The sequence below is a fragment of the Rutidosis leptorrhynchoides genome, chromosome 7 (assembly GCF_046630445.1).
Source record: "Rutidosis leptorrhynchoides isolate AG116_Rl617_1_P2 chromosome 7, CSIRO_AGI_Rlap_v1, whole genome shotgun sequence".
NCBI classification, from domain to species: domain Eukaryota; kingdom Viridiplantae; phylum Streptophyta; class Magnoliopsida; order Asterales; family Asteraceae; genus Rutidosis; species Rutidosis leptorrhynchoides.
The window spans coordinates 12,107,308-12,121,509 of NC_092339.1; the positions used below are offsets into that span (position 1 = coordinate 12,107,308).

The 14,202-nt window shown below is 36.7% G+C and overlaps 2 protein-coding genes across 2 annotated transcripts; both read left to right on the forward strand.

The window, feature by feature from the left end:
* The first annotated feature begins 10,937 nt into the window (after positions 1–10,937).
* LOC139858941 (uncharacterized) lies at positions 10,938–12,345 on the forward strand. The gene is made up of 2 exons (XM_071847771.1): positions 10,938–11,913; positions 11,972–12,345. The coding sequence occupies exons 1-2, from the start codon at positions 10,938–10,940 to the stop codon at positions 12,343–12,345; spliced, it is 1,350 nt and encodes a 449-aa protein (XP_071703872.1).
* A 521-nt stretch (positions 12,346–12,866) lies between these two features.
* On the forward strand, positions 12,867–13,797 carry LOC139858942 (uncharacterized). The gene is made up of 2 exons (XM_071847772.1): positions 12,867–13,317; positions 13,514–13,797. Exons 1-2 carry the CDS (start codon positions 12,867–12,869, stop codon positions 13,795–13,797), a joined length of 735 nt encoding a protein of 244 aa, XP_071703873.1.
* The last annotated feature ends 405 nt before the right edge of the window (positions 13,798–14,202 follow it).

Genomic DNA, 14,202 nt, shown 5'->3' on the forward strand with positions numbered 1-14,202 from the left:
TATACCATGCTAAGTCATGCATACACAAAACTAAGAATACAATATAAATTGAAAACGTTCAAAGAGAACATTAAAAATGAGTAAAGTGTCTTTTTTCGGCTTCTTGACGACCTCGAATGTCAAGACACTATCCCGGAGTCTTTATGTTAGGGTCGTTTTAGGGAGCTCTCGAGAATTTCAGCACAATTTGAAACTGAATGTTATGCGCCGCCAGATGGTACTCTATCTGGCGGCGCATATTAATGATTTAAAAAAGCGTGTTTAATGAAGTGACATTAGATTCAAATTTATATGCGTTATACATAATTAAATTCGAGTGAAATAATAGGCCTTAAAACAATATGTACCATGCTAAGTCATGCATACACAAAGGAATAATATGAATGAAATCCAAAATGCTCAAAATTTAAAGGCAAATTTGAAGGTTTTCGAGGCCTCGTTTCGAAAAATATTTGGGAAAAACCGCCTATGGCAGTTCGCCAACGGATAGATCCCGAAAAAATACACGATTTGAAAAGAAATGGTGACTAAATCGGAGCTTCGAGTCAAAAGATATGATAGATTTAACATTTTGGCCAAAGACACAAAACACCAAGCACCACGAACCGTCGGTGGTGTTTGGTGCGTGGTGTGATTTTGCGAGAAAAGATGTCTTTTTCGAAATCTAGACAACCTCGAATGGCAAGCACGTTCAGAGAGTCTTGCTCGTTCGGCCTTTTTAGGGTGATTTTGAGAATTTCAGCACAATTTGAAACCGAAGGTTACGCGCCGCCAAATGGTAGTCCATCTGGCGGTGCATACTAATGATTTAAAAAACGTTTTTAATGAAGGGACATTAGATTCAGATTTATATCCGTTATAGATAATTACATTGCGAGATAACTAACAGGCGTTAAAACGATATATACCATGCTAAGTCATGCATACACAAAACTAATAATACAATATAAATTGAAAACGTTCAAAGAGAACAATAAAAATGAGTAAAATGTCTTTTTCGGCTTCTTTACGACCTCGAATGTCAAGACACTATCCAAGATTCTTTATATTAGGTTCGTTTTAGGGTGATTTCGAGAATTTTAGCACAATTTGAAACTGAAGGTTATGCGCCGCCAAATGGTACTCCATCTGGCGGCGCATATTAATGATTTAAAAAAGCGTGTTTAATGAAGTGACATTAGCTTCAAATTTATATACGTTATAGATAATTACATTCGAGTGAAATAATAGGCTTTAAAACAATATGTACCATGCTAAGTCATGCATACACAAAGGAATAATATGAATGAAATTCAAAACGTTCAAAATCGAAAGGCAAATTTGAAGGTTTTCGAAGCTTCGTTTCGAAAAATATTTGGGACAAACCGCCTACGGTAGTGTGCCAACAGATAGATCCCGAAAAAATACATGATTTGAAAAAAAACGGTGACTAAATCGGTGCTACGACTCAAAAGATACGATAGATCTAACATTTTGGCCAAAGACACAAAACACCAAGCACCACGAACCGTCGGTGGTTTTTGGTGCGTGGTGCGATTTTGCGTGAAAAGATGTGTTTTTCAGAATCTCAACAACCTTGAATGGCAAGCACGTTTAGAGAGTCTTTCTCGTTCGGCCGTTTTAGGGTGATCTTGAGAATTTCAGCACAATTTAAAATCAAAGGTTACGAGCCGCCAAATGGTAGTCCATCTGGCGGCGCATACTAATGATTTAAAAAATGTTTTTAATGAAGTGACATTAGATTCAGATTTATATCCGTTAGATAATTACATTGCGAGAGAAATAACAGGCGTTAAAACGATATATACCATGCTAAGTCATGCATACACAAAACTAATAATACAATATAAATGGAAAACGTTCAAAGAGAACATTAAAAATGAGTAAAATGTCTTTTTTTGGCATCTTGATGACCTCGAATGTCAAGACACTATCCAAGTGTCTTTATGTTAGGTTCGTTTTAGGGTGATCTCGAGAATTTCAGCACAATTTGAAACTGAAGGTTATGCGCCGCCAAATGGTACTCCATCTGGCGGCGCATATTAATGATTTAAAAAAGTGTGTTTAATGAAGTGACATTAGATTCAAATTATATGCGTTATACATAATTACATTCGAGTGAAATAATAGGCCTTAAAACAATATGTACCATGCTAAGTCATGCAAACATAAAGGAATAATATGAATGAAATTCAAAACGCTCAAAATCGAAAGGCAAATTTGAAGGTTTTCGAGGCTTCGTTTCGAAAAATATTTGGGACAAACAGCCTTTGGCAGTTTACCAACGGATATATCCCGAAAAAATACACGATTTAAAAAAAAAACAGTGACAAAATCGGTGCTACGAGTCAAAAGATACGATAGATCTAACATTTTGGCCAAAGACACAAAACACCAAGCACCACGAACTGTCGGTGGTGTTTGGTGCGCGGTGCGATTTTGCGTGAAAAGAGGCATTTTTCGGAATCTAGACAACCTCGAAAGGCAAGCACGTTCAGAGAGTCTTGCTCGTTCGGCCATTTTAGGGTGATCTTGAGAATTTCGGCACAATTTGAAACCGAAGATTACGCGCCGCCAAATGGTAGTCCATCTGGCGGAGCATACTAATGATTAAAAAAACGTTTTTAATGAAGTGACATTAGATTCAAATTTATATCCATTATAGATAATTACATTGTGAGAGAAATAACAGGCGTTAAAATGATATATACCATGCTAAGTCATGCATACACAAAACTAATAATACAATATAAATTGAAAACATTCAAAGAGAACATTAAAAATGCGTAAAATGTCTTTTTCGGCTTCTTTACGACCTCGAATGTCAAGACACTATCCAAGATTCTTTATGTTAGGTTCATTTTAGGGTGATCTCGAGAATTTCAGCACAATTTGAAACCGAAGGTTATGCGCCGCCAAATGGTACTCCATCTGGCGGCGCATATTAATGATTTAAAAAAGCGTGTTCAATGAAGTGACATTAGATTCAAATTTATATGCGTTATATATAATTACATTCGAGTGAAATAATAGGCCTTAAAACAATATGTACCATGCTAAGTCATGCATACACAAAGGAATAATATGAATGAAATTCAAAACGCTCAAAATTTAAAGGCAAATTTGAAGGTTTTCGAGGCCTCGTTTCAAAAAATATTTGGGACAAACCGCCTATGGTAGTTTGCCAACTGATAGATCCCGAAATAATACACGATTGGAAAAAAAACGGTGACTAAATCGGTGCTACGAGTCAAAAGATACGATAGATCTAACATTTTGGCGAAAGACACAAAACACCAAGCACCACGAACCGTCGGTGGTGTTTGGTGCGTGGTGCGATTTTACGAGAAAAGATGTCTTTTCGGAATCTAGACAACCTTGAATGGCAAGCACGTTCAGAGAGTCTTGCTCGTTCGGCCGTTTTAGGGTGATCTTGAGAATTTCAGCACAATTTAAAACTGAAGGTTACGCGCCGCCAAATGGTAGTCCATCTGGCGGCACATACTAATGATTTAAAAAATGTTTTTAATGAAGTGACATTAGATTCAGATTTATATCCATTATAGATAATTACATTGCGAGAGAAATAACAGGCGTTAAAACGATATATACCATGCTAAGTCATGCATACACAAAACTAATAATACAATATAAATGGAAAACGTTCAAAGAGAACATTAAAAATGAGTAAAATGTATTTTTTCGGCTTCTTGACGACCTCGAATGTCAAGACACTATCCAAGAGTCTTTATGTTAGGTTCGTTTTATGGTGATCTCGAGAATTTTAGCACAATTTGAAACCAAAGGTTATACGCCGCCAAATGGTACTCCATCTGGCGGCGCATATTAATGATTTAAAAAAGCGTGTTTAATGAAGTGACATTAGATTCAAATTTATATGCGTTATACATAATTACATTCGAGTGAAATAATAGGCCTTAAAACAATATGTACCTTGTTAAGTCATGCATACACAAAGGAATAATATGAATGAAATTCAAAACGCTCAAAACGAAAGGCAAATTTGAAGGTTTTCGAGGCACAAATTCGAAAAATATTTGGGATAAACCGCCTATGGCAGTTTGCCAATGGATAGATCCCGAAAAAATACACGATTTGAAAAAAAACAGTGACTAAATCGGTGCTACGAGTCAAAAGATACGATAGATCTAACATTTTGGCCAAAGACACAAAACACCAAGCACCACGAACCGTCGGTGGTGTTTGGTGCGTGGTGCGATTTTGCGTGAAAATATGTGTTTTTCGGAATCTAGACAACCTCGAATGGAAAGCACGTTCAGAGAGTCTTGCTCGTTCGGCCGTTTTAGGGTGGTCTTGAGAATTTCGACACAATTTGAAACCGAAGTTTACGCGCCGCCAAATGGTAGTCCATCTGGCGGAGCATACTAATGATTTAAAAAACGTTTTTAATGAAGTGACATTAGATTTAGATTTATATCCGTTATAGATAATTACATTGCGAGAGAAATAACAGGCGTTAAAACGATATATACCATGCTAAGTCATGCATACACAAAACTAATAATACAATATAAATGGAAAACGTTCAAAGAGAACATTAAAAATGAGTAAAATGTATTTTTTCGGCTTCTTGACGACCTCGAATGTCAAGACACTATCCAAGAGTCTTTATGTTATCTTCGTTTTAGGGTGATCAATTTGAAACCGAAGGTTATGCGCCGCCAAATGGTACTCCATCTGGCGGCACATATTAATGATTTAAAAAGAGTGTTTAATGAAGTGACATTAGATTTAAATTTATATGCGTTATACATAATTACATTTGAGTGAAATAATAGGCCTTAAAACAATATGTACCATGCTAAGTCATGCATACACAAAGGAATAATATGAATGAAATTAAAAATGCTCAAAATTTAAAGGCAAATTTGAAGGTTTTCGAGGCCTCGTTTCGAAAAAATATTTGGGACAAACCGCCTACGGCAGTTTGCCAACGGATAGATCCCGAAAAAATACATGATTTGAAAAAAAAACGGTGACTAAATCGGTGCTACGAGTCAAAAGATACGATAGATCTAACATTTTGGCCAAAGACACAAAACACTGCGATTTTGCGTGAAAATAAGTCTTTTTCGGAATCTAGACAAGCTCGAATGGCAAGCACGTTCAGAGAGTCTTGCTCGTTCGGCCGTTTTAGGGTGATCTTGAGAATTTCAGCACAATTTGAAACCGAAGGTTACGCGCCGCCAAATGGTAGTCCATCTGGCGGAGCATACTAATGATTTAAAAAACGTTTTTAATGAAGTGACATTAGATTCAAATTTATATCCGTTATAGATAATTACATTGCGAGAGAAATAACAGGCGTTAAAACGATATATACCATGCTAAGTCATGCATACACAAAACCAATAATACAATATAAATTGAAATCGTTCAAAGAGAACATTAAAAATGAGTAAAATGTCTTTTTCGGCTTCTTTACGACCTCTAATGTCAAGACACTATCCAAGATTCTTTATGTTATGTTTGTTTTAGGGTGATCTCGAGAATTTTAGCACAATTTGAAACCGAATGTTATGCGCCGCCAAATGGTACTCCATCTGGCGGCGCATATTAATGATTTAAAAAAGCGTGTTTAATGAAGTGACATTAGATTCAAATTTATATGCGTTATACATAATTACATTCGAGTGAAATAATAGGCCTTAAAACAATATGTACCATGCTAAGTCATGCATACACAAAGGAATAATATGAATGAAATCCAAAACGCTCAAAATTTAAAGGCAAATTTGAAGGTTTTCGAGGCCTCGTTTCGAAAAATATTTGGGACAAACCGCCTACGGCAGTTTGCCAATGGATAGATCCCGAAAAAATACACGATTTGAAAAGAAACGGTGACTAAATCGGAGCTTCAAATCAAAAGATATGATAGATCTAACATTTTGGCCAAAGACAAAAAAACACCAAGCACCACGAACCGTCGGTGGTGTTTGGTGCATGGTGCGATTTTGCGAGAAAATATGTCTTTTTCGGAATCTAGACAACCTCGAATGGCAAGCACGTTCAGAGAGTCTTGCTCGTTCGGCCATTTTAGGGTGATTTTGAGAATTTCTGCACAATTTGAAATCGAAGGTTACGCGCCGCCAAATGGTAGTCCATCTGGCGGCGCATACTAATGATTTAAAAAATGTTTTTAATGAAGGGACATTAGATTCAGATTTATATCTGTTATAGATAATTACATTGCGAGATAAATAACAGGTTAAAACGATATATACCATGCTAAGTCATGCATACACAAAACTAATAATACAATATAAATTGAAAACGTTCAAAGAGAACATTAAAAATGAGTAAAATGTCTTTTTCGGCTTCTTCACGACCTCGAATGTCAAGACACTATCCAAGATTCTTTATGTTAGGTTCGTTTTAGGGTGATCTGGAGAATTTTCGCACAATTTGAAACTGAAGGTTATGCGCCGCCAAATGGTACTCCATCTGGCGGCGCATATTAATGAATTAAAAAAGCGTGTTTAATGAAGTGACATTAGATTCAAATTTATATGCGTTATAGATAATTACATTCGAGGGAAATAATAGGCCTTAAAACAATATGTACTATGCTAAGTCATGCATACACAAAGGAATAATATGAATGAAATTCAAAACGCTCAAAATCGAAAGGCGAATTTGAAGGTTTTCGAGGCCTCGTTTCGAAAAATATTTGGGACAAACCGCCTACGGCAGTTTGTCAACGGATAGATCCCAAAAAAATACACGATTTGAAAAAAAAAACGGTGACTAAATCGGAGCTACGAGTCAAAAGATACGATAGAACTAACATTTTGGCCAAAGACACAAAACACCAAGCACCACGAACCGTCGGCGGTGTTTGGTGCGTGGTGCGATTTTGCGAGAAAAGATGTCTTTTCGGAATCTAGACAACCTCGAATGGCAAGCACGTTCAGAGAGTCTTGCTCGTTCGGCCGTTTTAGGGTGATCTTGAGAATTTCAGCACAATTTAAAACTGAAGGTTACGCGCCGCCAAATGGTAGTCCATCTGGCGGCACATACTAATGATTTAAAAAATGTTTTTAATGAAGTGACATTAGATTCAGATTTATATCCGTTATAGATAATTACATTGCGAGAGAAATAACAGGCGTTAAAACGATATATACCATGCTAAGTCATGCATACACAAAACTAATAATACAATATAAATGGAAAACGTTCAAAGAGAACATTAAAAATGAGTAAAATGTATTTTTTCGGCTTCTTGACGACCTCGAATGTCAAGACACTATCCAAGAGTCTTTATGTTAGGTTCGTTTTAGGGTGATCTCGAGAATTTTAGCACAATTTGAAACCAAAGGTTATGCGCCGCCAAATGGTACTCCATCTGGCGGCGCATATTAATGATTTAAAAAAGCGTGTTTAATGAAGTGACATTAGATTCAAATTTATATGCGTTATACATAATTACATTCGAGTGAAATAATAGGCCTTAAAACAATATGTACCTTGCTAAGTCATGCATACACAAAGGAATAATATGAATGAAATTCAAAACGCTCAAAACGAAAGGCAAATTTGAAGGTTTTCGAGGTACAAATTCGAAAAATATTTGGGACAAACCGCCTATGGCAGTTTGCCAACGGATAGATCCCGAAAAAATACACGATTTAAAAAAAAAACAGTGACTAAATCGGTGCTACGAGTCAAAAGATACGATAGATCTAACATTTTGGCCAAAGACACAAAACACCAAGCACCACGAACCGTCGGTGGTGTTTGGTGCGTGGTGCGATTTTGCGTGAAAAGATGTGTTTTTCGGAATCTAGACAACCTCGAATGGAAAGCACGTTCAGAGAGTCTTGCTCGTTCAGCCGTTTTAGGGTGGTCTTGAGAATTTCGGCACAATTTGAAACCGAAGTTTACGCGCCGCCAAATGGTAGTCCATCTGGCGGAGCATACTAATGATTTAAAAAACGTTTTTAATGAAGTGACATTAGATTTAGATTTATATCCGTTATAGATAATTACATTGCGAGAATAACAGGCGTTAAAACGATATATACCATGCTAAGTCATGCATACACAAAACTAATAATACAATATAAATGGAAAACGTTCAAAGAGAACATTAAAAATGAGTAAAATGTATTTTTTCGGCTTCTTGACGACCTCGAATGTCAAGACACTATCCAAGAGTCTTTATGTTAGGTTCGTTTTAGGGTGATCAATTTGAAACCGAAGGTTATGCGCCGCCAAATGGTACTCCATCTGGCGGCACATATTAATGATTTAAAAAGAGTGTTTAATGAAGTGACATTAGATTCAAATTTATATGCGTTATACATAATTACATTTGAGTGAAATAATAGGCCTTAAAACAATATGTACCATGCTAAGTCATGCATACACAAAGGAATAATATGAATGAAATTAAAAATGCTCAAAATTTAAAGGCAAATTTGAAGGTTTTCGAGGCCTCGTTTCGAAAAAATATTTGGGACAAACCGCCTACGGCAGTTTGCCAACGGATAGATCCCAAAAAAATACATGATTTGAAAAAAAAAACGGTGACTAAATCGGTGCTACGAGTCAAAAGATACGATAGATCTAACATTTTGGCCAAAGACACAAAACACTGCGATTTTGCGTGAAAATATGTCTTTTTCGGAATCTAGACAAGCTCGAATGGCAAGCACGTTCAGAGAGTCTTGCTCTTTCGGCCGTTTTAGGGTGATCTTGAGAATTTCAGCATAATTTGAAACCGAAGGTTACGCGCCGCCAAATGGTAGTCCATCTGGCGGAGCATACTAATGATTTAAAAAACGTTTTTAATGAAGTGACATTAGATTCAAATTTATATCCGTTATAGATAATTACATTGGGAGAGAAATAACAGGCGTTAAAACGATATATACCATGCTAAGTCATGCATACACAAAACCAATAATACAATATAAATTGAAAACGTTCAAAGAGAACATTAAAAATGAGTAAAATGTCTTTTTCGGCTTCTTTACGACCTCTAATGTCAAGACACTATCCAAGATTCTTTATGTTATGTTCGTTTTAGGGTGATCTCGAGAATTTTAGCACAATTTGAAACCGAATGTTATGCGCCGCCAAATGGTACTCCATCTGGCGGCGCATATTAATGATTTAAAAAGGCGTGTTTAATGAAGTGACATTAGATTCAAATTTATATGCGTTATACATAATTACATTTGAGTGAAATAATAGGCCTTAAAACAATATGTACCATGCTAAGTCATGCATACACAAAGGAATAATATGAATGAAATCCAAAACGCTCAAAATTTAAAGGCAAATTTGAAGGTTTTCGAGGCCTCGTTTCGAAAAATATTTGGGAAAACCGCCTATGGCAGTTTGCCAATGGATAGATCCCAAAAAAATACACGATTTGAAAAGAAACGGTGACTAAATCGGAGCTTCAAATCAAAAGATATGATAGATCTAACATTTTGGCCAAAGACAAAAAACACCAAGCACCACGAACCGTCGGTGGTGTTTGGTGCATGGTGCGATTTTGCGAGAAAATATGTCTTTTTCGGAATCTAGACAACCTCGAATGGCAAACACGTTCAGAGAGTCTTGCTCGTTCGGCCATTTTAGGGTGATTTTGAGAATTTCAGCACAATTTGATATCGAAGGTTACGCGCCGCCAAATGGTAGTCCATCTGGCGGCGCATACTAATGATTTAAAAAACGTTTTTAATGAAGGGACATTAGATTCAGATTTATATCTGTTATAGATAATTACATTGCGAGATAAATAACAGGTTAAAATGATATATACCATGCTAAGTCATGCATACACAAAACTAATAATACAATATAAATTGAAAACGTTCAAAGAGAACATTAAAAATGAGTAAAATGTCTTTTTCGGCTTCTTCACGACCTCGAATGTCAAGACACTATCCAAGATTCTTTATGTTAGGTTCGTTTTAGGGTGATCTGGAGAATTTTAGCACAATTTGAAACTGAAGGTTATGCGCCGCCAAATGGTACTCCATCTGGCGGCGCATATTAATGAATTAAAAAAGCGTGTTTAATGAAGTGACATTAGATTCAAATTTATATGCGTTATAGATAATTACATTCGAGTGAAATAATAGGCCTTAAAACAATATGTACTATGCTAAGTCATGCATACACAAAGGAATAATATGAATGAAATTCAAAACGCTCAAAATCGAAAGGCGAATTTGAAGTTTTTCGAGGCCTCGTTTCGAAAAATATTTGGGACAAACCGCCTACGGCAGTTTGTCAACGGATAGGTCCCAAAAAAATACACGATTTGAAAAAAAAACGGTGACTAAATCGGAGCTACGAGTCAAAAGATACGATAGAACTAACATTTTGGCCAAAGACACAAAACACTGTGACGACCCGGAAAATTTCGACTAATTTTAAACCAAACTCTCGATACGATTTAATATCTTTGATACAATAAGCAAAGTCTGTAAGATTGAGTCTCAAAAAGTTTGAACTGTTTCATATATTCAATTGATCTTCGACCAATCCCGACGATTCACGAACCACTATTTGTAAATAGTTATGTGTGAATATAGACAACTATATATATATATATATATATATATATATATATATATATATATATATATATATATATATAATTGGAAATATAATTCGAAACATTATATATTGTTGTTATTAAAATGAATTATGTAAAATAAAATAAAAATAGAATATTATAATAATTATTATTTACAACATAACTATATATAAATATAGTATAGTAAAAAATAAATATTAAATGATTGTAATATTCGTTTGATGTTCCGATTGATATTAAGCAAACTAAATTCAAACTTATATGATTTTAAAATAAACAGTGATCCGAAAATGAGTTCTATAAATTATAGACTTATTAAAAATGTATTTAGGAGATGTTTGTTAAATTATTGACTAGCAAATCCCGTGAGCTTGTAGATACTTTAGTTAACTGTAAAGTAGACATATTGTGTGTCCAAGAGACTAGATGGAGAGGTGAAGAGGCAGTTGTCATTGACAACTATAAGTTGTGGTTTGCGGGTTCTGGGGTAGCTAGAAACGGGGTAGGAATCCTTATAGGACATCCTTATAAGGATTCGGTTGTAGGTGTAGGTAGGTGTAGTGATAGGATTATGTCAGTTAGGTTAGTTATCCAGGAGGAGACTTACATGGTCATTAGTGCTTACGCGCCTCATGCGGGGTTAGGCGAAGACGAGAAAAGACGCTTTTGGGAATCGTTAGATGAAGTCGTGAGGAGTTGCCCCGCTGACCATAGATTACTTATTGGGGGAGATCTAAATGGACATATAGGAACTGATTCAGAGGGATATACTGGAGTCCATGGGGGCTTTGGGTACGGAGTTCGAAATGAAGAAGGGCGCTCGATTCTCGAATTTGCCATTGCCCACGAGTTGGTTGTTGCAAATTCCTTCATTAAGAAGACGGAAGCGCAGCTAGCAACTTTCCATAGTGGGGGCCATAGTACCCAAATTGACTATTTGCTACTTCGCAAGGGAGACCTTAGGGCTTGCGGAGACTGTAGGGCCCTGACTACCTGGACATGTTCCTCGCAACACAGATTATTGGTCATGGACCTAGTTCTTCAAAGACGGGTTAGCAGAAGAGTGAGACCCGCCCAACCTAGGATCCTATGGAAGAGCCTCAATGAAGTGAAAGCCAAAACTTTTAAAGCTTCAGTTTTGGAGAGAGTTGAGGCAAGAGTGGAAACTGTAACGCATGGCGATGCTGACCAGATGTGGAATAGTCTGGCGTCTATTATTAGAGATGAAGCCAAGGAATCCTTAGGAGTGGCTTTAGGGTCTTTTAGAGGACATAAGTCTAGTAGAGAGTCATGGTGGATTAGTGGACGAGGTCCAAACCAAAGTCGCGCTCAAGCAACAGAGGTTTTGGGAGCTCATTACTTGCCAAGAGGGGTCACGTGAGGATAGAACTAGGGCTGAAGAGAGATATAAAGAAGCCAAAAGAGAAGCAAAAAAGGCTGTTGCACGTGCAAAAGATAATGCATATGAAGAATTGTATAAGAAACTAGATTCTAAAGAAGGAGCTAATGAAATCTATAGGATTGTAAAAACTAGGGAGCGCAAAAGGAGGGATATAGATAACATCAAGTTTATCAAGGATGAAGCCGGGAGAACCATAATGAAGGAAGATGAAATTAGAAAAAGATGGGAAGGGTATTTCTCATCTCTTTTCGTTGGGAGAGGACCCGGGAGTCGAGAGGACCTACAGGACTTGGGAGTAGGACAATTCCAGAACAACAATTTCTGCAGGAGGATCTGTTAGGAAGAAGTAAGATCGGCACTACAAAAGATGGGAAGAAACAAAGCTGTGGGACCTGATCAGATCCCAATAGAGGCGTGGTGATGCCTTGGTGAGGACGGTCTTCGGTGGTTGACGTGCCTTTTCAACAAGACATTTAGAAGCTATAAAATGCCTACGGAATGGAGACTCAGCGAGATTATCCCCATCTACAAATATAAAGGGGATGCCCAAATGTGCGGTACCTATAGAGGTATTAAGTTACTTAGCCATACTATGAAGCTTTGGGAGAGAGTGATTGAGACTAGACTTCGACGCGAAACTACCGTTTCGGAGAACCAATTTGGTTTCATGTCAGGACGCTCTTCGATGGAGGCAATTCATATCATAAGGAGCCTTATGGAGATGTATAGGGAAAAGCAAAAGAGCCTACATATGGCCTTCTTAGACTTAGAAAAGTCTATGATTGTGTCCCGCAGAAGCTGATTTGGAAGACCCTGAATGCGAGAGGTATCCCAAGCAGATATATTAAAGCAATTATTAATATGTACGAAGGGTCGAAGTCTTGCGTTAGGACGCATGTCGGAAACACAGAGTTTTTCGAGATAGAAGTAGGCCTGCACCAGGGATCTGTTCTTAGCCCTTTTCTTTTCGCCTTGATAATCTACGAGCTGTCTCGAGGAATACAAGAGAACATCCCTTGGTGCTTGATTTTCGCTGATGATATTGTGCTTGTATCGGAATCCAAGAATGAGCTAAATAGTAGACTAGAACAATGGAGAGAGGCCTTAGAACAAAATGGTCTACGGATTAGTAGACAAAAGATGGAATATCTTAGGTGTGACTTCGTCAGGACTGAGGATGAACAAAATGTTGGAGAGAGTATCAGCATCGGGGACCAGACGTTGCATCCTCAAGAGTCGTTCAGATATCTAGGCTCGGTCCTACACAAATCGGGGAGAATAGACGAGGACGTATCCCATCGTATCAAGGTAGGTTGGTTGAAGTGGAGAGCTGCGAAAGGGGTCTTGTGCGACAAGAAGATACCCCTCAAATTGAAAGGGAAATTTTTCAAGGTGGCAATTAGACCTGCCATGTTGTACAGATCAGAATGTTGGCCAATGACGAAAGCCCATTAGAGAAGAATGGAAGTGGCAGAAATGAGAATGCTTAGGTGGACGTGTGGTATTAGATATGATTCCAAATGGTGTGTTTAGGGAAAACCTTGGAGTCAGAAGCATCACCGACAAGCTAAGAGAAGAACAGCTTCGATGGTATGGGCACGTGATGAGGCGGCCACATAGTGCCCCTGTCAGGAGAGTCGAGGCACTCACGGTTGACGGCGTAAGGATAAGGGGTAGACCTACTTGTAGGTGGATGGATAGACTAAAGCTCGACATGAGAGAGCTTTTGTTGACCGAGGACATGACTTCAGATAGGAAGGCGTGGAGGGCTAGAATAAGAATTGTCGAGTAGGGTTGCTTTCTATTTTATTATTAGTATTATTATTTGTATTACTATTATTATTACTTTATTACTATTATTATTATTACTATTATTTTTACTATTATTATTATTACTATTATTATTATTATTATTCTTAGTGCTATTATTACTATAATTAGGATTATTATGATTATAATTTGTATTATTACTATTATTACTGTTATTTGTAATTTGTATTTGTATTATTATTACCCGTTTCATTGCCATTTTTATTAGTATTGATTATTACTAATACTATTTTTATTTTTATGTTATTATTACTATTAATATTATTTTTATTATTACGTTTTACTATTACCTCTATTATTTACTATTATTATTATATTAGTAGTAGTATTAATATTAATATTAATATTAATTATTGAAATTATTATT